Below are 26,689 nucleotides of genomic sequence, written 5' to 3'. Positions count from 1 at the left end.
CTGCTTCTTCCACCTAACCTAACACCTTAATTGAGTCTGAGGTATCTTTAATTCACAGTTTTCTCCCTTTATATTCCACCAGTTCCTTTTGAACAAAACATATTTTTCAATTTTCCACAGTTTTAACTGATAGGCCCACTTGTACTACATGAATGGGCTTTGAATGCTATCTAAAATTGACTTTGAAGTCACTGAAATCATGATGAAGCAGACTTAGAATATTTCCGCCAGTCAGTGCTGACTGGCAACCACAAGGAGGAGGGCCTTTTCAGTAGTAGCTCCGACCCTTTGGAACGATCTCCCCGTGGAGATTCGCACCCTCACCACCCTCCAGGCCTTCCGCGCAGCCCTCAAGAACTGGCTATCCCGTCAGGCCTGGGGACAAAGATTCTAATCCGTCCCCACCCGAATGATGAATGAATGTTGTGTTCTATTTTTACTTATGTATTGTCTCATGTCTTGTCTTGTATTCCCCTCCCCACAAATTGTAAGCCGCCCTGAGTCCCCTCAGGGAAAAGGGCGGCCTATAAATAATAAACAAATCAAATCAAATCAAATTTGCATTTGTGAACTGATTCATAGCCTGGATTTATAGGAAGTGACAAATTTGATAATATCAACTTTTGATACACTGAAGTTTTCTGCATACATTAAGACAATATTGATTCGTTTTCAAAAGTGCATCAAGAATTTTCTTGTTTGTGTTTTATAGCATCCCTATCTCGAATGGTATGATTGTTTCGCATTTAAATTATGTATTGTTTTTGTGTTGTTTGTCAAATTGTTTGTATCCCCCCTTCCCTTGTTTTGAGTTGTGAGCCACCCTGAGTCCCCCTGGGGGGTGGGGTGGGGGGAAGGGCGGCATACAAATGAAATAAACAGTTAAACAGTTAAACAGCATTGCATCTGAATTACTAGAAACACTCCATCATGACCTGTGAATATGGAGACCGTCCCAAGCTTTTCATGGGACTGATGTAATGGAACGTATCAAAGCTAAAGAATTGCAAATAGATGAGAAAGTTGCTTCGTTTTGTTTATTTATTCAATTTCTATAGCCGCCCATCTCAGTCAATGACTCTGGGCAGCTTACAATTTTAAAAAAATGCATTGCAATTAAGCACTAAAACCTTTTAAAGCAATAAAACGAACAGAGACAGCAGCCGAGATGCTTGGCCAGTTAGCAGTAGTGTTGCAGTCGTAACCATCAGAACGGCCCAGGTCCCCGGTGAACCTCTCGGCCCCTGAGGTGAGGTGGGCTGCCCCCCTCCCGACCTTTCCTCGGAGCCTCAAGCCTGAGCCTGGGGGATCCAATGGGGGAACTTCACACGGCAGGTGGTCGATTAATTAAGATCCCATAATTTTATCAGCGGTTTTTATCTGCTGTGTTTTTTACAATTTAATATTTTAATACCTTTCAGTGTTTTTATTCTATAACCTGCCCAGAATCATTATGAGATGGGTGGCAAATGAATGTTCTGAACGAAGGAACCCAGGGCAGTTTCGGAGGAGCTTGGGAAGGTTGGCAGGTGCCTCCTCTTGGCTTGGGATGACACTGGGCCCCACGGCGCTCTAGGGCAGAAAGGAGCAGCTGAATCCAACTGCACGGGGGGGGGGGGAGCCTTAGGAAGAGGGGCATTTACTCCTCAGGACAGCTGGGCAGATGTACCTACCTGCGTGTTGCTGTGTGCAGAATTTCTTTGTGTGACGTGTTCCTAACTCTCCACAAGGACTCTACACAACTGGCGCTGGGCCCGTTTGGAAAGGCAGAGCTGAGACGCAGCTGCTCTTCTGGGTCAGCCTCTCTGCAAGCCTCGGGGTGGGTGGGGTGGGGTGGGTGAAGGGCCCAGGCCAGGCCCTCGAGGGACAGGTGGGTGCTTGCTGCTTGGAGAACTTTCTCCGGGGCCCCTTCTCCAGTCGGCACGGGTCCAGGAGCCCAACTTCGCTTTGGTGATGGCCATGGCCTTCAGCCTCCTTCCTTATCAGAAAAGCCACTTTTTAGTTTATGCAAATAATTGCAAAATATCCCCTGGGATCACTGGGTGAGAAGTCAGTCCCTTCTTCTCTTTTGCTTCTACACCAAAAGCCTGGATTTAGTTAGGGTGAACAATATCCCCCTGGGTATCTGAGAGCATTTTTAGGAAGGCTGAGGGCAGCTCAGGGCCCCTGGTGATGGGCTGACACCCCCTCCCCTCCCGAACTGCGGAGCTCCGGCAGTAAATGGGTGTTTGCAATCTGCCCAGCAGCCAAAAAAAGGCTGGAGGCCACAGTACATTTTCTCCTCCTCCAAAAGCCGTGGCTTGGGGATTCTGCTGAGGTGGTCTCTGTTTTGACTCTGCTTTTGAGATGGAGGAGCCGCAGCCCAAAAGGAAGGGATGCTGCCTGCCCCCCCCACCCCCCTGCCTTTGCTGTGGAAATTTCCCTTGGGACGCTCCCGTCTCTAGATATGGTGGCTTCCAGAGGTGGTGAGGGGGGGGGGGTTCTGAAGCAGTGTTAGAAATATTTGCAGAATTTAGTTTTCCTGCTGTGCGGGGCCTGACTTCCCCAGACGGAGACCCTCAGATTTATCTGCGCATTTCCTGCAGGAAAGGGCTGGTCTAGGAGGCTGCTGGCAGGAGAGCCACTGGCTGGGTTCTTGGCAGCCCCTGGCGGTTCTACTTTGGAGACTTTGTCCCCTGGCACACTGGATTCCCCAGGCGCGACAGAGTCGGGAGAGAGGTACCCTCTCTCTCTCTTTACCGCTTTCATTTTTGTAGCCTGCTGTCTGCCGGTGTAACTCTGGGTAGTAAACAAAAGATAAGGCGTAATACATCATATATTAAAAGCATCCAACTGAGGCGGCTGTAAAAACACTGTCCGATGGCCAGGCTGTTGCATGGCCTTCGCTCCCTGGGCCTCATCGCTCGGGTGTCCCCATTGGCTGCCTCCTGTGGAAAAGCCTCCTGGCCAGTGACCCCAGCCGGCTGAGCTGCTCGGGTTCCCCTCTGCTGCTGGCGCGTTTCTCCCTTCAATGGGCGAATTTCCTGGAGGCTGAAGTGGGCATTCCCTCCGGCCACCCACCTCGGCCACCTGCTTTGGGAGGAGGAGGAGGAGCAGCATAGCCACAGGCTGCTCCTGGGTGCAAGAGCAGGGCAATATCCCTCCCCCACAGCAGAAGAAGCCTCCTCCTGCTCCTCTCCCATCCTGGAAGGGCTGGTGAGCCAACCTCCTTGGCATCTCCCTCCATTCCAGAGGGCAGAGAAGAGGGAAGACCTGAACGGGGGGGGGGGGGGTGTGTGGGGGTGCATTAGTGAGCATGGTGTTAAGTGTCGCTGTGGGAGGGGGAAACAGCAGGCGGTGATATCTGGGGCTAGGCAGAAGGGCAGGCGGAGCAGGGAGGCCTCTGGTTGCTGAGGCTGCTGCTAGGCTGGCCTTTTGGGGTTCCCTTTGCTACTGAGGAGGGGGCTCCAAGCCCAGATTTGGGGGGAAGCTGCCTCCCCCTTTCCTGTGCTGACCTGCAGCTCTAGTGACTCCTGCCTGCCTCCAGAGCTGCTCTGCCTGTGGTCTTAGTGGGGCCAAAGGTGGCTGATTTGGGCTTTTGTTTGGAAAGGGGAGACCCCCCCCCCAATCCTCGTGATTATGGCAAAGGGACCCAAAGCCAAGTGCCAGAGCCTACAAAGTATTGGGCCAGCTGGGGAATGGGTGTGTTTGTGTGTGTGTCTGTGTGTGTGTGTGCAAGCCAGCTTTTAGCCAAGGCCAAAGAAGGCTCCAAGAGCCGAGAGCCCTGTGCCTGTCTGCCCACCCCCCCCCATTGGTCCCAGCAATGCCCCCCCCCCACCTTGGTGACAAGGCTACAATCTGTGTATATAAATTGTGATGCAATTTAAAAAGCAACAGTCTTTAAATATTAAACAGGGAAGAAGTTTGGTCTTGTGGTGGAGGTTCCAGGCTCGAAGCCAGGAGACTGTGAGTTCTGGTCCTGCCTTAGGTCTGAAAGGCAGCTGGGTGAGTTTGGGCCGATGCCTTTCTCTCACCACAACCCTCCTCACAGGGCCGTTGTGATGCAGAAAATGGGAGGCAGGAGTGTGAGATACGTTGCCTCCCTGGAGTTGTTTGTAGAAATGATAAAGGCGGGAGACAAACTAAGAAACGCAGGGAAGCCCTGAGCTGAGCAAACCCTTGGAGCAACCCTTGTGCGTCCTTTGGCCTGAGAGGGGCTCCTGGACGCTCCCTGCCCGCTCTGGGCGAGATGGGCTCTGTGGCTTTGCTCAGAAAATAAACCCATGACAAAATGAATGAGCGACATGGGCTGCGTGTATATTTGTGACATTTAAAAGTGTGTAATTTAGGCCGTTCAGGCTCCATAAAATCATCTCCTCAAATAATAATCTAGAAACCCAGAAGAAGGAAATGCCGGAGGCCCCCCCCCCTACCAATTTCCCTCCCAGATGTAGCAAGGGACCCCGGTGGTCCTCAAACAGCCCCATGCTGGCAGAGTTGGGGTTGATCCCCCCCCCTCCCCTCCCTTTCTGGCTGGTGCTGTGGTGGCCAGATCCAGCTGCTCAGCAAATAGCCTGGGGCATCGGTCCTTTGGGGATCCAGAGCAGGTGATAGGAAAGGGGCGGGGGCAGCTGAGAAGAGTTCCATTGGGGGGGGGGGTCTACCATCTCTACTGTTTGTGGGAGAGGCAGATATGGTGGGGGCCGAGGGCCAAATTATGTTCGGGGGACACGGGTTCGCTGTTTAAGAGCGATCGTGCGTTTCGACCCTCATCACCCTTCTCACACCCCTGGGTGCTCGGGATTACAGGACCCTGGTCTCCGGCTGGTGTCGCTCAATGCCAGGTCCGTGGTACATAAGTCTCCCATCGATTGCGACCTCATACAAGAGGGTAGAGCGGACTTGGCGTGCATTACGGAGACCTGGTTGGGCCATGGGGGGGGGGGTGTGTTCCCCTTAGTGAATTATGCCCACCAGGCTTCGGGCATTTCACCAGCCGAGAGCCCAGGGCAGGGTGTGTGTGTGTGTGGCGGTGGTTATTAGGGAAAGTCTCGGACCTCAGGAGGTCACTGGGCCGGGGAAGGGCCGGAACGGGTAGGGGAGATCTGGCTCACAATGAGCGGTGCCCCACATGCTGCCACAAGAGGGCAGGAGAGAGCCAGACTAGAGTCCCGATGAAGCCGGGAGCTACCTGGGCAGGAATGAGGGGAGCCTCTTGAATTCACTGCAGTATCTTTTCTTCCATGTTTGCAGGGAACAGGATGGTTTTGATTTCTTCCTGGCCAGGGAATAATTTGAGATTTAAAAACCAGAAAGCATTGAAGAGCTCTTTGTCTTCCTGGCTTCCTTCAAGGCCTGCTATTTTCTTTTCTTTTTTCAGAGGCTTTGTTCACTTGGAGCAATTTCAGAAAGGAAGTTCTAGCTTTGCCGAGGCAAAGTTTTTCTTGCACAATATTTATCGGGTTCTGGGTTGACAGGGAATGTGTCAAGTACAAATCTTGGCAGATTCGATTGACTGAAGAGAATGCTGCAGCCATCATATGTTTTATCTTCAGAAAAGTCTTTGGCAAAGCACCCTATGACAGGTTGCTGGGACAGAAATCATATCCTCCCAATACTACCCTAATTTGAACCCCAATTTTAATTCCCATTTACCTTGCAGTGTTCAGCTTTTAATTAAAAAGAACAAATCATGCAAAGAAAGGTAATTGCACAGAAAATTTTCAGTAAAGGTTTCGGACGGAATACCCTGTCTCTGGTTTGTACCTACAAATTGTTGGAAAAGTATGTACACATATTTTATATATGTGGATAGATTTCCCCCACAGTGTATGTGCCCAGCCTGGCCTTTCATGTTTTCCATGGTCCCCGTGCTGACTCTGTCCATCCTGCAGTTGGTCATTCTCTTCTTCCTCCCCCCCTTCTCAGCCCCCGGCCTTCACATAGGGCATCTGAAGTGAGATCCCTTGAGCCTGGTCATTTACGCCCAGAGTGGCAACTCTAGGATGATTTGGACACTTAGATATGACACAATGACACAACTAAAACACTGTTTGATAGGATGGATGCCAAGTTTTAAAGAAACAGTCACAATAGAACAGTGAGAAAAACTATGGAATAAACCTATAAAATTTACTGCAAATTACAACTTGAAACTGGTGTAAAATGCTTTTGTTGAGGGTACAACAATGTATCAGTAATCAAAAGATAAACAAATCATATAGTAATAAATACTGGAAATGCCTTAAGAACATTTTTCTATATCTATGAATGTGTAAAAAGCCACAAAAGTACTGAAAAGAAATATACCACATTATCCAGAGAATGTTGGAATCTGAAATGAATCTGGTTTTTTAATCAGGCATAATTCCAAAACATATTAATAACACAAAAATGTCACTATGGATTTATTAAGATACATTAGATGTTCAAGGCCTCCAGGGCAAATCTAGTACAATGCTGAAAAATTGCATTATATCACTCTGGGAATTGGTGTGTGCCGTCATTGCAAAATTAACCACATATATCCACAACTGGTTGAGGTATATTTAAGCAATATTACATGTTATACAAGGCAAATTAATCACCTGGAGTAAGGAAGAAGGAAAACTATTTGAACTTTCTAATGTCAATAGTCTTTCTAGTTTTTAATTTTTGTTATATTCTTAAACACAGGTAGTCCTCAATTTAAGACTATAATGGAGACTTCCATAGTTGTAAATTGTGAAGGTCATAAAATGCATCAGCCATGTGACCGACCCTAGTTTATAACTATTTTTGTGGCAGTCATTAAGTCAATCACCACGGTGATTAAGCAAACTCCATGGTCTTTAAACGGCCCGGTTTTGCCGAAAACCAGAAATAAGTGCCAGTTTTTGGCAAAAGCATCATTAAAAAATGGTCCCATAACTCTGGGATGCTGCGAACAGCCATAAACGCGGCCATGTTGCCCAGCGCCTGAAGCTCCATTGTGTGGCGACCCTGGCACTTGGCATCTGGGTCACAGGTGGCCCCAAGGGAGGTCCATTGTAACTTCAAGCGGTGGAGGACTGCCTGCGGCAAAATAGGTAGGGAAGACTTTGGCACGTAGCTTTCAAGGGATCCAAAACGATCCACAAAATCCTTCGTATCATCAAACCTAATGAAGTCTGGTGTTGTATGACTGATTTTCCATCAACGGTGTAATAAAACACTCAAAACACACAAGCTCTATAATCCCTTCATCCATGCACTGTTACTCTCCGTCTGCATTTTTCTTTTTTCTTCTTTCGCTATTTTTCTTTGGAACAATGAAGTTCAGAAACAATGATACACCCCCTCTTTATTAAAGGACCCTAAGTTCTGGCTGACCCTCTCTCCAATCCCCCAGCTGAGACCGCGGGGGGCTCCCTTGTATTCTGAAACAGTAATTCAAGCTGAGGGGATCCCGGGGTCCCTGCTGGGTTGACCAGCGCCTTTTCCTGGTTGGAAGAGGATGGCCCGAAGTAGGCATCCTATCTTCCTGCCAGCCCCAGGGGAACGGAGGGCCTGAGGGGGCTGGCAGGGGAGCTTCCATCCCTTCTGGGTTCTGGTGGGGGGTGTGTGTGGGGGGGCCCCTCAGCGTCAGCCAGTGTCTGCCTGCAGAGGTGCTTTCTGGAGAAGGCAGGGCGGCCTTTGCTTTTCAAACAGGCCAAGATGGGCTTAGAAAGAGGCCCTTCTCCGAGGTTGGTGGAGACAGCGGTCATGCAGGGGTTAACCAGTAGAACTGCGTCTACCAAAGTGATGTCATCCGAGGAGCTCCCACTTTCTAGACTCAGTTCAATCGGAACTGGCTGTGCTAATTGCTCTCTCTCCTCAACTTGATTTATTAACTGACTATTCTAAATTAAAAATTCTGCTGGATACTTAGCCCCGGGGCTTCTGGAGAGGCAAAGCCCGGGCTTCTTCGTGGCTTTTGCCTCCGGACTGGCCTTCGGGCTTCAGAGGCTCCCTGGAAAACAGCGCGATTGGGCAATAGCCGTTGGAGGCTCCGCTGAGCGCTGCTGCCTCTGCTGGCTTCACCTGGTGGTGCCTTTCTTGAGGTGAGGACCCCCTAAAGGCTTCAGTCCCCCAACTCTTGGAGTTCTTACCACAGGGGCTTGATAAGGGCCTCTCCCCAAACACCTTACGGCGGCAGGTGTCGGCTCTTTCCTCGGTTCTCTCACTTCACTGAGACGAACCCCTCTCCTTGCACCCCCACGTCCGCAGATTCATGAAGGGAGCTTCTAATCTCTGCCCTCCTGTCATTCACCGTTTCCCCTCATGGGATTTGACCAAAGACTTTCCCACTGACCTGCCCTTCGGACCTCTCGGGTCAGCCTCGTTGCACCATCTCACGCTTAAAGCAGCCTTTCTGGCGGCCATCACTTCTGCACGGAGGGTCTCAGAACTGGCTGCTCTTTCCATCCGTGCTGTTTTGTGTGTGTTCCACCAGGCCGGGTGGTCCTTCGCATCGACCCCACCTTTGTCTCAAAGGTCAACTCGGCATTTCATCGATCTCTGGACCTCACTCTTCCAAATGTCTGCCCTGCTCCTTCTCACAGCCTGGAGCGCAAACGGCACATGTTAGACATAAGGCGGGCTCTTAAGATTTACATAGCCACGACGGCAACCTTTAGACGCACCGAAGCTCTCTTCGTCTCTTTCCACCCTACCAACAAGGGGCTGAAAGCCTCTCCATCTATGATTGGCCGTTGGGTCAGGTCGGCGATCCCAAGGGCTTACCTCTCGCATCACCTCACGCCTCCTTCCAACATTACGGCTCATTCCACACGCAGAGCAGCTACACCAGCGGCATGGACGCAACAAGCTTTGGTGGAAGAAATCTGCAAGGCGGCTACCTGGTCTACTCCTACCTCATTTATCCGCCATTATAAGGTGGATAGGTACGCTTCGGCGGATGCGGCCTTCGGAAAACGGGTCCTTCAGCAAGTTCTTTCTTCTTCAAGCTCCTAGTCCAGTTTGTTTCCCTCCTGGGGACACGCCAGCTTTGGTACGTCCCATGCATGACCGCTGTCTCCACCAACTTAGGAGAATGGGGTGTTGGTTCTTACCTGATACGCCCCTTCTCTGGGCAGGTGGAGACAGCGGCCATCCCCACCCTTTCGGGCTCCTGGCCTAGTCCGCAAAGGGAGATCTGGGAGCACTATTGTAACGTTGCAGGATGGAGAGCAATTGTTTGGCGCACAGCAGTCTACTTATCTCCTTCGCCAAGGAAAGCGGGAGCGTGCTCCTCAGAGGCGATGACATCACTTTGGTAAACTCAGTTCTATTGGCTACTGGCTGAGTTAACCCATGCACGACCGCTGCCTCCACCTGCCCAGAGAAGGGGCGTATCAGGTAAGAACCAAGGCCCCCTTCCCTTGCAGGTTGCCTCTGCCCACAGCCCTCAGGTTGCAGCTGCGAAGGGAACGGCTCGAGTTGTGCAACCTGGGAGATGATGACACACCTTGACTTGATTCCTGGCAGAGCAACTGTTGCCGCAGCCTTTGGGCAAAGTGGAAAAGCCCTGGGGGGGGGGGGGAAGAGCCCCGAAGGTGTTTCCCTTGGGCACCTGGGGAGAGGAAAGCAACCATCTCTCGCAAACCTCCCTCGACCTCTGCTCAGCCTACCAGCAGAACCTACCTGCCCTGCTCTGGTACGGGGTTGGAAGAGGGGAGCTAAACGGAGGGGATCCCATGAGGCTCCTTCCTGGAGATCCTGCCAGGGGCAGAAGCCCTGCTGACGGAACCCTCCTGTTGCATTATCCAGCCCCATCTGATGTTACGACTGTTGTTTGAATTTTAAATTGTTGTTTTTATTTTTGTACCCCCTTCCCTTCTTATTGTTAGCCGCCCTGAGTCTTCCGGGAACAGGGCGGCATACAAGCCAAATAAACCTACTGTATATACTCGAGTATAAGCCTAGTTTTTCAGCCCACTTTTTGGGCTGAAAAAAGCCGCCTCGGCTTATACTCGAGTCAGTGAAAAATTTGCCCGAAATGGAGGAGAAAAAGGGGCGGGGCCATGCCGCTGGGTGACGCTCGTGAATGGCCCGGCGCCCCTGTGAGTTTCCCCTCCCTCTGTGTCAGTTTGCCGCGCAGCGCGCACCGCACCATCCCCCCTCCTCACGTTCTAATGTAATGCAGGGCTGTCTTACGATTCCCCTTCCTCCCCCTCCTGCCGCTCTGCAACGATGTCCCACCTCCTCCTTGTTATGGCAAGCAGCCACATAGCGATGTCCCACCTCCTCTGGTACAGTGATCCAATGATAGGAATCACTGTGCCGTGTGTCATAGGAGGCGGGACATCGCTCCCGCGGCTGCACGGGACATCATCATCACAGCGGGACATCAGCATCATGAGGTGAGCGAAGTATTTCATTGAATACACCGCTAGTTTACTGTTTTTCTTTGAAATAAATATTCAAAAACATTATTGGTATCTATTTTTATTTTTGAAATTTACCGGTAGCTGCTGCATTTCCCACCCTAGGCTTATACTCGAGTCAATAACTTTTCCAGTTTTTTGTGGTAAAATTAGGTGCCTCGGCTTATATTCGGGTCGGCCTATACTCGAGTATATACGGTAATCTAATCTTCAATCTGGCCCAGCAGAGCCTGAGTCCGGATCTGTCCGAATTCCCTTGTTTCCCACCTGGGAAGCAAAGTGCCTGCCTGTTCTGCCCCCCCCCCCACACACACAATTACCCAGAGTGCGTATGGAGGCAGCCCCTCTGCTCCAGGTCAGTAGTGGGGCTCTGGGTGAGCCTGCTAAGTCCTTTGATGCGGTCGGCCCTGAACCTCCTTGGTGAAGGGATGGATTCCAGCCGGACTCTCGCCCTGCAAACACTGGTGGATCATTAAGCCAAAGAAAGGAAAAGGGAAGCCCCTCCCCTCGCATTCCTGGCTTGCGAAGGACAGGCATTTGGTCTGCCCTGTGGATGGAAGCAAGGCCGGCTGGCTCCTCACCCCAGCCTCCCAGCTGCTTTTCCTGCTGAGGCTGCACCCTGCAGGCAAGGCCGTGTCCGTATTTGCTGCTTGTTTAGCCTTAGAAAAACCCTGCAGCCAACGTGCCCTAAGTGGAATCTGCAAAGCGTTGGGCAAAATTCTTAGCAGCAAAGCCATCAATCAAAAGATTGCGGTGTTTTTTCATGTGAAAATACTTCTGCATTTTCCTCCTTCAGGCCCGACCTGGCTCCCCAGTTGCAGCTGAGAGGGAGGAGGACAGGACCTTCCCCTGCAGCAGCACTTTGTCACACACACACACACCCCACACACAGGGGTCTCCGGTCCTTCCCTCCATTATCCTCTGGACTGGGAGAGCCCCCCCCCCCCCAGGTGAGCAATTGGTGGAGCAATTAATGCTATTTTCCTTGGCTTTGGGCTGGGTGACACCCCCCGTCCCAAAAGCCCCCCTTCCTTGGGCGGTTCCCAATGGGTGATTCCGAGGTGGGCAGCTTCTTTGCCTTGTGATTTCGACTTGGCCTTGCTCTCCGAGGCAAGTGGGGGTGGGGGGGGGAGGCAATTGCCAGGCTCCCTCTGGGCCTGAGCCCACCCGTGGGAAGAGGCTTCTGGCAGGGAACAGGGGTCACGGAAGGGGGCTAGGAGCTTGAGGGGCATCGGCCTGGAGAAGGGCAAAGAGGAAGGGGGGAAACAGAGAGACAGGCAGAAGTTCCCATTTGAATGTGCAGGGGGCTCTGTTTGCAGATCTCCCCCCCTTAGCTGGGGAGTTTTGGAAAGGGCTTCCTCTGAAGGTGGCGGCCCTCGTGCCGGTGAGGGGGCTTCAGGAGCAAGGAGGCGGCATTCACACAGCATGTCTAACCAGGCCAGAGCTGCGTTTGCATCCAAGCTCAAGTGAAAGCGAGAAGCTGGAACCCGCCTGCTACCACCCAGCTCCCTGGTGCCCCAGCCTGCTTTCCCGAATGTATTTCTGCACAAGCAGCATCCGTCATGGCCACAAAGGCACCTGCCTTCCCCTTGCTGCCTCGGCCTCTGATAGCCAACCACACAACGGTTGTGGCTGCTCTTCACTGCCCGGGTCCCCATCTTGCTGTACCTGCGACTGCTGCTACTGTGGCCTAAGGAAGAAATCCTCGGTTGGCCTTGTCAAATCCTCCCTTTCCAGCTGCTTACATTGGAGTCGAGCCATTTCCTTCCATTTGCCGGTTGGACAAGCGTTTCCTCTGCAGGCCATAGGCAGGGCCTGGGGGTGAAGCTTCACTGGCGCTTCCTTCTGGCTGAAGGAGGCTGGGGGAGAAAGTGTTCGGAAGCCTGAGAGAGAGAGAGAGAGGGAACCATGCGTGCATCTCTCCTTCGGAGACGGATGCATAGTTGTTGCATTTATATCTCTGCCAATGTTAACCTTAAGCAACAGAAAACCTGGTGGGATCAGCCAATCAACATGCAGGGCGCCATCTCCACCTAACGTGCACTTGAGATTTGGGAGGTGTGCGTATTGGCTGGTCTGCAGCCGTTGCTTTGCAACCCAGGGGTGGGATTCAGCCAGTACAAACCAGTTTGGGGCCAACCAGTGGTTCTTGCGATCAGGTGACCCTGCCCCCCCTGACCTCCCCCCCCCGTGCTAGTCTGTCCTTTAGTTCCTTTGTTTGAAGCCCAGCTGATAGGCCCAGAGGAGCGGATTGCCTCAGCTGTTTTGCTCACTGGGGCTGCGGGAGAGGTCGGCCTTAGAGCTGTTTTCAAACTCACAGCAGGTGTGCGGAGCATCCACTTGGCACGTGAACAGTCAGCAAACCAGCTGGTACTCTGGTTGAATCCCACCACTGCATCCATCCCTCTGCGGCATAGGAGTGCACCAACTCCTCAGTGCAGCTGCAGAGAAGCCTAAGCAAAGGTTTGAGGAGGAGCTTTTGAACCAACTGCACCCACTAGGCCAGGGTTGGCGAAAGGGGAGAGCGGGGGAAACACCAGAAACTGGAAGAGCAGCTCCCTGGTGCGGACATGTGGGAACGCTGGAAGCCAGAATGGCTGTTCTGACACTGTGGAAGGCTCTGCTGTGGGGGTCAGACAAATGACTGTATCTCCGCAAGTATTGCACTGGCCAATGAAAGACTTTGCAGATGCACATTGGAGACGTTTTGCATGTTCCCACCAAATTTCACCAAAATCTGTGATGGTTGAGCAGGGAGCCCCAGACCCCTTGACATGGAGTGACCCTGAGGTGATCACCGTTTCTACCCTTCTGACAAGCAAAGTCAATTCAGAAACCAGTTTCACTTTACAACCGTGTTACTAAGTTAACCACTGGAGTGATTTACTTACCAACTGTATGTGTGCGCCAGGAAGCTGAGTGCATCGGTCACCTGGTCTTCCGGTTTCTGGCGCGCATGAAGTCCAGCTGGTGGAAACCGGAAGAGCAACGGACGACAGCTGGGGTGCCCAGAGAGATGCCTCTGTGTGTCCGGCACAGGTGCTATGCTGTTATAATTTGACCGCTGAAGTTCTTTGGGGAAATTAAGGCACAGCATTCCCACAATCCTAGAAACTGGATACTTGATGAAAAAGCCAAAAACCAGATGAAAATTTGACTTTGGCTAGGATTGTTTTTGACAAATTAATAAATCTGTTATTTCCAAGGGGCTTTCAGATCCTTCTCTTGAATCAAAGGGCTCTAGAGTAATTCCCATTCTCAGATGGCCTCTCTGCTGGTTGCCAGGTCCTTGTTTACTCCACTCCAACGGTCTGGCCTTTCTCCAGTTCTTCAGGCTGCATCAGAGATCATACTAAAAGCTCTGGTCAGGCCATCAAAGGGCTCTTCTCGCTGCTCCTGTTTCGCTGATTCTTTTTCTAGGCCTCTAATCACCACTCAGGGAAATTGCTTCCAATTTTTACAAGCCTTTTTGCATGCTTTGTCCGTGGCTCTGAAAAGACAGTTGAGGCCAAGATCTGGCCTGTTTGCAGGCTCTTTCAGAAGGAATAACTGAGGGTTTGGCACCCAGGGTGGATCTGGAATGGATCCACCAAAAAGAGAGTCACAAAGAGAGAAAGGAAGAGTTGGAAGAGTTAACGGAAGCACTTTTGTTAGAGAAAGAGGCTCCCACGAATTCTACATTGCTAAGATTTTAATTTTTCAAGCCACTCGGCTTGAAAAGGAATCAGTTAACAGGAATTTGGAAGACCCGTGACATTTTCCCTATCAGAGGGAAATGATGGCCTAGATTGAGCTCCTTTGCCAGAGAAGCACAGGAATACGAGCAAGAACTGTGCGTTGGTCCCCAGAAGGCCGCTAAAAAGAAACATCCATTCCTTAGCACTAGAACCCAAAGAGTTGGAAGGGAAGCTAAGCAAAGTAACAGTGCAAGAAGGAATAAAATCACTAGAAAAACAGTCATCTACATCTTTTCATCATCAGCTAGAGAAGACAGATTCTAAAACGGGGAATAAGAATCCCGCCTTGAAAACAGAAAACTGACAAAGAGAAGAGTTAGGAAGGGCCCTTCCATTCGGCCTATCCTCAGCACCCAGGGTGTTTACCAAGCTGCTGGCAGTGGTGGTGGCGGCCCACTTTTAATCACGCCCGAGCAGGATAATGTGCCACCTGGATGACGTCCTCCTGTTGTCCAGGTCCCCCAGTCAGGCACAACGAGACCTGGAGGTCACTCTACTGTCCTTGAGGGATCACGGGTTTTCTATGAACCCGTCAAAAAGCCAGCTGGTCCCGTCCACTCACATTCTCCATTCAGGGCCTCTGATAGACACCAGAGAAGTCAGGGTCTGCCTCTTGAGAGAGTGTCAGGACAGTCTCAGGGCCCTGGTCCAACACCTGCGGAGGTGCCATCGAGTCCAGCTGCTGCTGCTGCTGCTCTCTCAACTCCTGGGCAAGATGGTCTCCTGTTTCGCCGTAGTGCCCTGGGCCAAACTGCACAGCAGACCTCTTCAGTGACTCCTCCTTCCGCATCAGAAGGATAGCAGCAGCTGTTCTTCAGTCGCCATTCTGATCCCTCCAGATGTGACCAGATCCCTAGCCTGGTGGGAGTCTCCAGCCATCACAAAGGGGTCTCTGTTCCAGGACCCCTCTCGTGTGACAATCACCACGGATTCCAGTCTATTCGAGTGGGGCACACACTCGGCGACAGAGGTGGCTCAAGGTCAGTGGTCCCAAGCCAAATTCAACATACCATCAACTGGCTGGAACTGCGGACGATACGTCTCAGACTGATCCACCTTCAGAGGGCAGTGGAAGGGAAGCATGTGTTGATCCTCACGGACAACATGACGGTGAAGGCCCACATCAATTGACAGGGCGGGACCCATTCCACAGTTCTAATGAAGGAGGCCAAATGCCTGGGGCTCTGGGCGGAATCACATCTCCTGTCGTTGCGAGCCGAGCACATCTCAGGGACAGACAATGTCAAGGACGATTGGTTGAGTCGCACTCGGGTGGACCAGGCGGAGTGGACTCTTCACCCATCACAATTCCAAGATCTGACCAGGCTATTTATGGTTTCGAAGGTCGATCTCTTCGCCACCAGAGGCAACAAGCAGATCCCTCAATTCCTCTCAAGGTACTTGACACTGGAGGCGGAAAGAGTTGATACCTTCTGCTGCCCTTGGCCTGCAGGTCTCCTCTACGCCTTCCTGCCATTTCCCCTGATCCAGCGGGTCATCTGGAAACTGCTGGAGGAGCGGGCGCAGCTGTTACTTCTGGCACCCTCTTAGCCACGTTGCCCATGGTTTGCGGACCTCATGAGTCTCTCAGTGGCATCTCTCCGTGGCAAATCCCCCCCCTCCAGGACATCTTGCTTTCAGGGATCTGTAGCGCACCCAGATCTTCAGTGGATCAAATTGACCTCCTGGAGGTTGAGTGGCACTCAATGACTGTGGAGGGCCGCTCCCCATCAGTCATTAGGACTATACAAGCTGCAAGGCGACCCTCGACTAATCTCATTTACAAGGCCATGTGGAAAGCCTTCTATCGGTGTGGGCCCAAAAAGATAGTTCCCTCCCAGGCCCTCACTCACCAGGTCCTGGATTGCTACAGGAGGTTTGAACACAGGGTTGTCTCCCAACACTCTTAGGAGGCAGGTGGTGGCCCTTTCGTCTATGTTGTGCACTGTGTCCAGCACGTCTCTGGTGCTTAATCCACTGATCCGGTGGTTTCTGAGAGGGGCCACGAATCTACGGCTTCCTGTCGTTCATCGGTATCTATCCTGGGATTTGCCCTTGGTACTCCAGGCATTCACAGGTCCGCCATTCGAGCTGTTGAGGGAATCTTCCCTGATGTACCTGTCTCAGAAGGTGGTCTTCTTGGTGGCAATCATCTCGGCGAGGAGGATATCAGAACTGGTGGCCCTATCTGTCAGGCAACCCCTGTGCATTTTTCATGCAGACAGAGTCGTCTTGAGAGTCGATCCGTCAACCTGAAGATGAAATCTAAATTTCACCGCTCTCAAGAATTGGTTTTACCGAATTTCTGCCCAGATCCTGCCCACTGTCTTGAGTGTAGGTGGCACATGCTCGATGTACGACGAGCACTCCGCGTCTGTCTCCATAGAACATCTTCCTTTTTCTTTCATTTCAACCGAACACTGTGGGGCGCAAGGCATCACCTTCACTGTTGGGCAGGTGGATCTGGGCCTGAATCTCAAAGGCCTATTCCTTGCAGTCACAATCTCCTCCGGGTCGCATCACGACCCACTCCCCTTGGAGTGCAGCCACCTCAGCAGCATGGGGGACACAAGCTCCACTTGAGGTGTGCAGGGCTGCCATGTATACGTCACCATCAACCTTCATTCGCCATTATAAAATTGATAGCTACGCGTCGGCTGATGCGGTATTTGGTAAGTGAGTTTTGCAACAAGTTGTAAGGTTTCCTAAAAAATGCCCTAATTGATTCATGAGTATTGAGTCAAGTTTCAAAATAAAACTAGTCATTTATTAGGAGCATCATAGGCAAGATCTGTTTGCAATCGAGTCTAAGCTTTGTTTGAGTTATAGCTGAACTTTAACCGTGTTCCTTCTCTCCCCTCAGTCTGTGTCATAAATTACATTCCCCAATGAGTTGCACCCCTCCCAAGATGGCTGCAGTAATCTGAGATCTGACTTCAGCCGACAGTATGCATTGAATGCGCTGCCCCTTTCTCTCACGATGACAACGTTGGGAGTTGACACAGGTCAGTGCGAGTCAGCAGGCTCCGGCCTGGACAGCGTCCCACCCACGAAGTACGGACAAGTTTTGGTATATCCCACGCATGGAAGCTATGTCCACCAACATTGAAGAATGGCCGTTGGTCTTACCTGATACATCCATTCTCTGGGAAGGTGGAGATAGCATCCAGCCGCACCCTACAGATGGTCTGGTCCGGTCACAGTGGGGAGAGGTTGTTCAATGGTTCACGTGTCAGTCTGCATCAATGCCTTCATCAAAAAGCTGGGTGGAGCAGCAGGAGAAGGCGGGACTTTAACATTGCAGACTCAGTTCTATTGGATGACAGACGAGGATAACCTACACATGGATGCCATCTCCACCTTCTCAGAGAACGGGCGTATCAGGTAAGACCAATGCCCATTACCAGGCTACATTAACAGAATCTAGCAAGTCTGAGAATACAGCTCTCCCGCCATCACTTTTAAGTCTGAAACATTAGGGAGGATCCTTTTTGGCCACTCCCCCTTGTACCTTTCCCTAGGCAGCATCTCTTCCTCAAGCTCAAAGGACCCCGAGTTTCCTGCTTGGACAGTCAATGGCAGAGCGGGAAGAAGCGCCTGGGAAAGGACAGCCAGGAGAGAGTAGCCTTTTCCCAGGGCTCAAGCAAGGGGCCTCCAAGTGTCCAAGCCATGTTAACAAAGAAAATGATTTTGAGAGAGGGAGAACCCTGGTGATTTGAATGGCTAGAGGTGGGGTAGCAGGGAACTAGGACATTATTCAGGCAGATTAGAAGCTTCTGGTCTAATCTGAGTGGAGGAGTGCCGTGAGTAGTACTTAGAGGGCCCTCCTAGATTGGGAATGGTGCTGGGGATGCTGATAGATTTTGGGCTGCTGGCATCCTTCTGGAAGAATCAGTGGGAAGGGCTGATTTTACCCTGCGCAAGAAATCCTGCTCAGTGGAAGGGAGGCTGACATGCGCCTGCCTGACTTTCAGACCTGATTTAAGGTTGCTTTGGATTAGGAGGTCCGTGGGTGGTTAAAGAATTGCTGGGAGGGCCGAGTGGATGGGGCACCTTCTTTTGCCCCAGTCTCCTGGGGTGAAATGGCGAGTATTTGTGTAGATGTTTCTGTGTGCTTGTATTTGGCTCCCTGATGGGCCCCTTGTGATTCACCTTTTCTTGTGCCCAGATAGATTTGTAAATGTGCGTCTTTCCACTAGTGATGTGATCTTAATGTTAGATGCTCAAGGCAAGTTGAAGAATTTCATTGGCAAATGTAATATTTGTTGTAAAAAAGAGCAGACTCTTACAGAAGATGTGTGAACACAGGGTGGTCATTTGGGGTGAGAAAGGAAGAAATAGCAATAAGAGATGGAGCAAAGGAGCCCAGAGACCAAAGAGAGATAAGAAATGGCCAGAGCAAGGTGAAACATGGAGGAAGAAATAAAAACAATATCAATAAATATAAAAGGAAAAGAACTTTTAATAAATTGGTGAAATTAAAATTGGACATAATTTATTTACAAGAAGTTCACATCACAAAGCAACAGAAAAAGTTTTTGGAACACCCAAAGATGGAGAAATTGTACACTGCACTTATGCGTCAAAGTAAGAGGGGTATTGCGCTATACATTAAAGAGACAATAAAATCTAAACAAATTTTGAGAATGAGGGAGGGAAGATTTTAATGGTCGAGATAATGATGAAATACAAAGAATACTCTTAGTGGTGATATATATGCTCCATAATCAAGAGGAGTTTTACAGTAAATTACACCGGAAAATAATAGAATTGAGTATGAAACATATGCATCATGGGTGCTTTTAATGCAATTGTAGATAAAGAATTGGACTATAAAACTACAAAGACAAATAAGCCTAGAAAAACACCCCCCAAAACTTTTTTTACAATGGTGGAGGAAGATACCAAACTCATGATGGAGGCACACATGTCACTCTTATACTGAAAGACGATACAGACCTGCAACGGATAAAAAATTATAGACCAATTTCCCTGTTAACTGCGGACTGTAAGATATTTGCTTCAATAATGGCTGAAAGATTAAAGAGACTTTTAAATGAATTTATCCATACAGGATTTATACAGGATTGCTTTCGCACAAAACTGGAAAAAAATCAATACACCCGCAGATGAAACAATAATTAGAAAAGTACTTGAATGTGCAGAGATGGACAAAATGACAATAGAATTAAAAGAAAGAGAAGAATTGGATTTCTATAAAATATGGAATAGAATTTATGAGTGGCTAGAAAACAGAAGCCAAAACAGAAAATAGAGAATGCAAATATTAGATTAGATTAGATTAGAGGTTTATTTGTATGCCGCCCTTTTCCCTGGGGGGACTCAGGGCGGCTCACAATCCAAAGGAAGGGGGGAAAACAGACTTTTACATATAAGACAGTACATGATTAAAACGCAACATTCATACCATTCGGGCGGGTCACAATCTTTAGCCCCAGGCCTGACGGGATAGCCAGATTCTGAGGGCTGTGCGGAAGGTCTGGAGGGTGGTGAGGGTACGAATCTCCACGGGGAGATCGTTCCATTGGGTCAGAGCTACCACCGAGAAGGCTCTCCTCCGCGTAGTTGCCAGTCGGCATTGACCAGCAGATGGAACTCGGAGGAGGCCTAATTGATGAGATCTAATAGGTTGCGAGGAGGTGATTGGCAGTAGGCGGTCTCTCAAGTACCTAGATCCACTACCATGGAGGGCTTTATGGGTGGCAAGTAGCACCTTGAAGCGTATCCGGAGATCAATAGGCAGTCAGTGCAGCTCGCGGAGGATAGGTGTTACGTGGGTGAAACGAGGCGCACCCACAATCGCTCGCGCGGCTGCATTCTGGACCAGCTGAAGTCTCCGAATACTCTTCAAGGGCAGCCCCATGTAGAGCACATTGCAGTACTCCAGCCTAGAGGTCACAAGGGCACGAGTGACTGTTGTGAGGGCCTCCCGGTTCAGGTAGGGGCGCAACTGGTGCACCAGGCGAACCTGGGCAAATGCCCCCCTGGTCACAGCTGACAAATGGTGTTCGAAAGTCAGCTGTGGGTCCAGGAGGACTCCCAAGTTGCGGACCCTGTCTGAGGGGTGTAATGTTTGACCCCCCAGCCTGAGCGATGGAATACTTGCCAAATTGGCGGGAGGGAAACACAACAGCCACTGGTGATATAAATAATTAACATGATAAGTGTTAGTCCTACTGTTGTTATATTATAGGACAAGGTAAAAGCAATGGGAAGAAGGCAATGCAGATTGGGGACCTATAAAGGCTCAACATGAAAGCCGATACAGAAGGCTGTATAATTACTTTATATTGTTATGTATGTTTTGTGTTTTGTTTTTTCTTGTTGTGTTTTTCTTTCTGTTTTTAAAGATTAAAACGTTCAATAAAAACTATTTTTAGAAAAATGTGTTTGACAAACATCTTCGCTAGCTTCTTCGCTGGCGGTAACCCCGAGCAAGTGATAAAGTGGGCTTGCTTGGAGAATAAGTTGATGATTGTCCAAATTACTGTATTCCCACCGCTGTCTGGGAGCTCTATGATGAAATCAGTTGCAATATCTCTTCCCAAGGTCGGCTGGGGCTTTGCCACCTGTTGCAATAGTCCAGTGGGCTTCCCTGGCTGTATTTTCATCGCTGTGCGAGTGGTGCAACTTTTCATGTAGTCTCCCACTTCGGTTTTCATCTTAGGCCACCAAAATTGGCAAGAACGTATATCTTGGACCCTTTCCGGGCTAGCCCATCTCAAGGGCCTTAAGATGTATTTAAAGGCCTTAAATACATCTAATGCTAATACACCTGCCTTTAATTTTTGATTCTTTATATAATAATCTATGTTTAATACCCTTCTTACTATATCTGACATTTGTCGGCCTCTTATAAATCCACACTGGTTGTTTTTAATATAATTCTCTATAAATATATTTAATCTATTTGCCAATATTGCTGTAAAAATCTTAGCGTCCTGATTAATAAGTGATATTGGTCTTTGTGATCCTGGGTTTGTATGATCTTCACCTGGTTTCGCTGTCAGTGTTATCAAGGATTGCTTCCAGGAGCATGGAGCGTTTCCCCCTTCCATTGTTTTATTAAACATTATCTTCATCTTCGGCACCAATATAGCCCTTCGAAATTTTTATAATGATCTACACCTAATCCATTTAACCCTGGTATATTTTCACTTTATTAATAACTTCCACTATTTCCTTTCTTCTATTGGTGATTCCATTATTTCTTATCATTTTCTTGAATTTTACAATTTAAATTCTTCTTTATATTTGCCTGACTTTCGTTCACATTTATGTTATTCCCTTACATAGCTTTTCAAAGAACTTATGAAATATCAACAATTTTTCTCTCATCATATTACATCTTTCCCCCTTGTCATTCTTTATTACTCCAATCAGGCTTTTTGCCTTTTTAGCTTGTGTGGCTCTAGCCAACGTTCTAGAATTATGACTGTTTTCATAAAATTGCCTATTTAAGTATATTAGATTTCTTTGAACCTGTTCTATCTCAATATTTTGCAACTCTTTTCTTTTAGCTGGTAGTTCTAACATAATCTTATTTTCTCTACTTTCTATATATTTACTCTCTAGTTCCCCAATTTCCTCCTCCAAACACTATATATTTCTCTTTTTATTTTTTATATTATAAGAGTATTTTATCCCTAAACCTCTCACTACTGCTTTCATTGCATCCAGGGGTGGGTTTCTGCTGGCATTACTGCTGGGACACGCGATTTGCGCACATGTGCGTGCTTTGCTCATGCGTGTGCATAGTGGCTTGTAAATAGGTCTGTGCATAGCAGTAGACTTATATACCGCTTCATAGGGCTTTCAGCCCTCTCTAAGCGGTTTACAGAGAGTCAGCATATTGCTCCCAACAACAATCCGGGTCCTCATTTTACCCACCTCGGAAGGATGGAAGGCTGAGTCAACCCTGAGCCGGTGAGATTTGAACCGCTGAACTGCTGATCTAGCAGTAGCCTGCAGTGCTGCATTTAACCACTGCGCCACCTCAGCTCTTTAATGCATGCGCAGAACATTAAAAATGTTTTAAAAAAAGATGTTGTGGCGACCAGGGGACATGTTTGGGGTGTGTGTGGCGAGTATGCCGTGTGAACCGGTAGGAACCCATCTCTGATTGCATCCCATATTACACCTGTATTACTACCTCCCTCTTCATTTATAGTACATATTTCTTTCAATTCCCTTCCATTTTTTCTAAAAGCTCTTTATTTTTAAAAATTCTCAAATCCATTCTCAATCTACTTGCCTGCTTATAATCACAATCTATTTCCATATCGATAGCTACCATTGCATGATGAGATATTTTAATTATTTTTTTATCTTCTCTCATTATTTTAGATAATATTTCCAGTGTTACAAATATATAGTCTATTCTTGTAAAAATTTTATGTCTACCAGAAAAATATGTATAACTCTTTTATTACCTTATGGTTCTCTCCAGACATCTTTCAATCTATTTCTATTAAGAAATTTTCTTAAATCTGTATTATTATACTTTGTTTCTGCTTTTGATGGATTGGATTTGTCAATTCCAGTATCCATATAACCATATTATAATTGCCTGCCATTATCACATAACGTTTTTTGACTTCTTCTATTTCTTTATATACCCTATGATTTATATTAGGTGCATGCAAGTTTGCTAAGGTAACCTCTTGTCCATAAATCAATCTTTGCATTATAAGAAATCTTTCCAAAACATCCCTTTTTATAGTCTTTAGCACAAATTCAGATCTCTTAGCTACAATGATTGCTACCCCTCTTGCTTTTGATGTACCAAATGCCTTTTCATATACATCAGCCCATTATAACTTAAGCTCATCCACCCCTTCTTTCTTTTGACGTGTTTCTTGTAAGAATACAATACCTATCTTATCGTTGTTAATTGATTTTCAATTCTTGTTCATTTATATCCCCTCCCCCCCAAGCCATGTACATTCCATGTAGCTTTATTACATGTTCCCTTTGGTCTCCATTTGTGCTCTAACATAAATCTTACAAAACTAAAACTACACAGTATACATATTACCCCAAAACGTAAATAACCTCTTACCCACCCATAAACATATATAACATTCCCAACAACATGCATGTTTTGCTTTGCAGCCACACCCCCACTCTCATTTAACGTACAATCAGCTGTGACTATCTTGGTTCCCTTCACTTCTGTCGCCTAGTTGAAATTTCACTCTATTATGTTCAGCCTATTTCTCTGTCCTAACTAGATCATTTAAATTTTTATTTGTCTTTTGAGTTGTTAGAAGATCAACAGCATTTCTTTTCTTCCTCCTGTCCCCCAGTGTTTCTCCACCTTCTCAGGCAATGCTCAACAGTCTCAACCAGCCCATCAAGAGTTCTCCTTTGCTCCGTCTCACTCCTCCTCCTCCTCCTCCTCCTCCTGCCTTTCTTCTCGGTCTTTTGGGAGAAGAAGGATGAAGTGAAATAGCAGTGGAGCAGCTGCCTTTTCCCCTCCCGATGTGGCCAGTATTTGGCCACATCCACTGAGCAAGTGGTCCAGAGCTCTTGGTCCTTTGCTTTCTAGATCCAGAAAACTATCTGTGTCCTTCGCAACCGTGGCCGACTTCTGCCCATCCCTCTTTGTTCTTGCTTTCAGGCTGTTAGCCGACCCTTTACCAACCCTTTACGTCCCTTCCTTAAGCCTCTTCCTCCCAACTGTCTGCAAGCGTTGAGCACCCCTATTTTTTTAGCTGCTCGGACTATTTCCCAAAAGCCACTCTTGGTGGTGGTGGTGGCGGTGGCGGTGGCTGTTCTTATCATTGTAGCATTTTCTGTGAGTTCCTATGGGATAGTTTGTAGCTGAGTGTAGAGAAAAATGTATACAATTCAACACTCAAGTTAAATGAATTGGAGCACTGCAGAATTTCAGGCATCTGCCCCCCCCCCCTCCTGTTTTTGAAGCTGACAGTATTTTTATGCCCCATCCGCAAGTTCTAGAAAACATTTTATTTATTTTGCACTTAAGATATTCTTAGCCTTGCGTCAATTCAAGCTCTGTAATTCAAGCTCTGTGCCAAGGAAAGGCAGATTCTGTGTCATGAAATAAATTATGCAAATAGTGCTAATCTGCATACTTCCTTTCCTGCATGCTTTAATCTTCCTAATTGGGAAAGAGGCAGAGGCTTGCAAAGCAGCACCAATCAACCCCTCCCTGGTTTTGGAGCCCCCTCCCCGCACATGGGGGGGGGGGAGGAGGGAAGGGAAGGTGCAGGGACTTTGGCAAGTTCTTGGCTGGGTCAGTCATGTGGCCCAGAGCAGGAATTTGAGAGACTTCTCAACAAAATGTTGAAAATCTGAACAGACCATAAACTGAAATTGATTTGCTTCCTCTGGTATAGAATTAGTGAGCCAACCAAGATCTGTATTTAAATACACTTACATACATACTGTCAAATAAAGAATAATGTGCTAATGCAGGTTGGTAGCTAAGGAGTTTGTTTATTTGTTGAAGCACAAGGGTGTCCTAAAAAAAAAAAAAGAGCTTCTCTAGCCCCCCCCCCCCCGGTGCAACTTCCTAGATTCTTGTAGCATTGCAACTTTTAATGACACACCCAAGAGCACTTTTCACCCCTTCATACCCAACACCTAGGTGTGCCTAACTCCCCTGTCTCCAGAATGGGGCGATATGATTTCTGCCATTTTAAGGGAGGAGGTATGAAAACCGTAGCACAAGCATTACAGTTTTGGAGGCCAGCCTCGGGCTTCAAGCAAAGGGCTGTATGTTCATTGGTCTGTTGAAAGGAACTGAGGGGGGGGGGGAACTATGGAGACCAGGGTGCCCAACCTCTGATGATGCTGGCAAAAACCTGGCGTGGGATCCCCCCCCCCACAAAGTACCTTTCAACAGACCAAGGAATCCCCCTCTTCTTCACCTGAAGCCCAAGTTGGTTATTACAGTCCTGGAAAAGAGGCCGAAGAGAGTCAACCAAGGGATCCTTTGCAGCCCCTGCTTCCTCTGCCTGACATTTTCTGCCTGGGAACTGGAGAGGCCTTGCTGCTCTTCCACCTGTGATGGGGACGCCCTAACTCTGGACAGGCCTTTCACGATTTACTCCCTGAAAAGAGGAGAAGACTCTCACTTTAAGCTCCCCACCTGGTGCTCCCACGCGTCTTAATTCCTGCCCCCCCCCACCCCCCCACCCCGGCCTCTCCCGCAGCTGCAACTCGGAACTGCAGCTAGAGCTGCAACTGAAGGCCCAGCAGCAGCACCGGCTGACCTCCCTCTCTTTGCCCACAGATGCTGCTGCAGTTGCCTTGTGCCAAGGGCAGGATGCCCTTCTTGGCCCTCCGGCACCTCTTCCGTCACCCCGCTGCCTTCCTGAGCACCCCACGGGTAGAATACAAGCCGATCCAGAAGGTGATGGTAGCCAACCGAGGTGAGCAGGGCTTGGGAACTGGGATTGCTGGGAGCTGCTTCTGCCCCCCCCCTCCCCCCCCCCAAAGTCCCTGGCCGGTCTGTTTTTTCACAAGCATTTTTAGGAGGAGCCGCTTCATCGGCCTGGAACCAATGGCAGACAGAAACTGTTAAGCAATCTGAGTGGCCGACCTGGGCTTCTTTGACCCCGGCCCCAAACGCTTTCCTCCCATCCTGACCTTGCGCTCTTCTTAACGCTCGTGAATTCCAGGGGAGATCGCCATCCGGGTCTTCCGAGCCTGCACGGAGCTCGGCATCCGGACGGTGGCGGTCTATTCCGAGCAGGACACGGGGCAGATGCATCGGCAGAAGGCAGACGAGGCGTATCTGATCGGCCGCGGCCTCCCCCCGGTTCAGGCCTACCTGCACATTCCAGACATCATCAAAGTCGCCAAGGTGAGAAGGCTCCACCTGTGACCCGGGTGGCCAAAGACAAGCAGGCGATTCCCATGGCCCACAAGGGCGGAGCAGCCGGGGAAGCCACCCTTCACTTTGGGAGTCAGTGTGCTGAGATCATAGATGGGTATGAAAGTCATTTGCATGTCTTGACCTCAGACTGGCAGAGTGATGCCTGACCAATCCTCGAGAGGCTTCCTGGATCCTCTTTGACCTCTGAGATTGGGTCCCAGGTTGCACTTCCTTATTTGGGGCTGTTGTGCATCTGGAACTCCACGGGAAGCCTTTGCAGAGTATGGTCAGTTCCGCCAGATGTTGGACTGGATGGATCTCTCACTCCTCGATCACCCGGCATTTAAGACCATTGCAGTGATACGGGGCTGCCCTTGAAGGCTACATGAAAGGTATTCTTGGTCCAGAGTTTGGCAGAGTGATCATTTCTGGGTGGGTCTCATCATGGCCTCTGCTCCCCCGAGGTTGACGCCCCAAAGCTTCTGAGCGCAGTTCCAAATATTGCTTATCAGCCTCCAACGCCTCCAACGCCTACAGGGCCTTTCTCAATCAGCAAAGGACAAAAATCCAAACACCACTGACATCTTGAAGTCTTGTTCATCTAAAATATAAGAGTTGGAAGGGATCTTGGAGATCATGTAGTCCAATTTCCTTCCCAGCACATCCTCAAGCTGCTTGGAAGCTTCTTGGTCTAATCTATGCATTGGTGGCCAAGGTGC

The 26,689-nt window shown here is 49.0% G+C and overlaps 1 protein-coding gene across 1 annotated transcript in view; it reads left to right on the top strand.

Moving 5' to 3' along the window:
- Positions 1–3,840: 3,840 nt before the first annotated feature.
- Positions 3,841–26,689, top strand: part of PC (pyruvate carboxylase) — a 110,530-nt gene continuing 87,681 nt past the window's right edge. The window contains 3 exon segments of the mRNA XM_032233835.1: positions 3,841–3,984; positions 25,386–25,524; positions 25,774–25,958. Of these exon segments, the coding sequence (XP_032089726.1) occupies positions 3,856–3,984; positions 25,386–25,524; positions 25,774–25,958 (453 nt within the window). The 5' untranslated portion in view covers positions 3,841–3,855.

This window comes from Thamnophis elegans, chromosome 17 (genome assembly GCF_009769535.1).
Source record: "Thamnophis elegans isolate rThaEle1 chromosome 17, rThaEle1.pri, whole genome shotgun sequence".
Taxonomy (NCBI): domain Eukaryota; kingdom Metazoa; phylum Chordata; class Lepidosauria; order Squamata; family Colubridae; genus Thamnophis; species Thamnophis elegans.
Note: the sequence above shows the minus strand (reverse complement) of the source record. Positions and strands in the feature narration are given on the sequence as shown.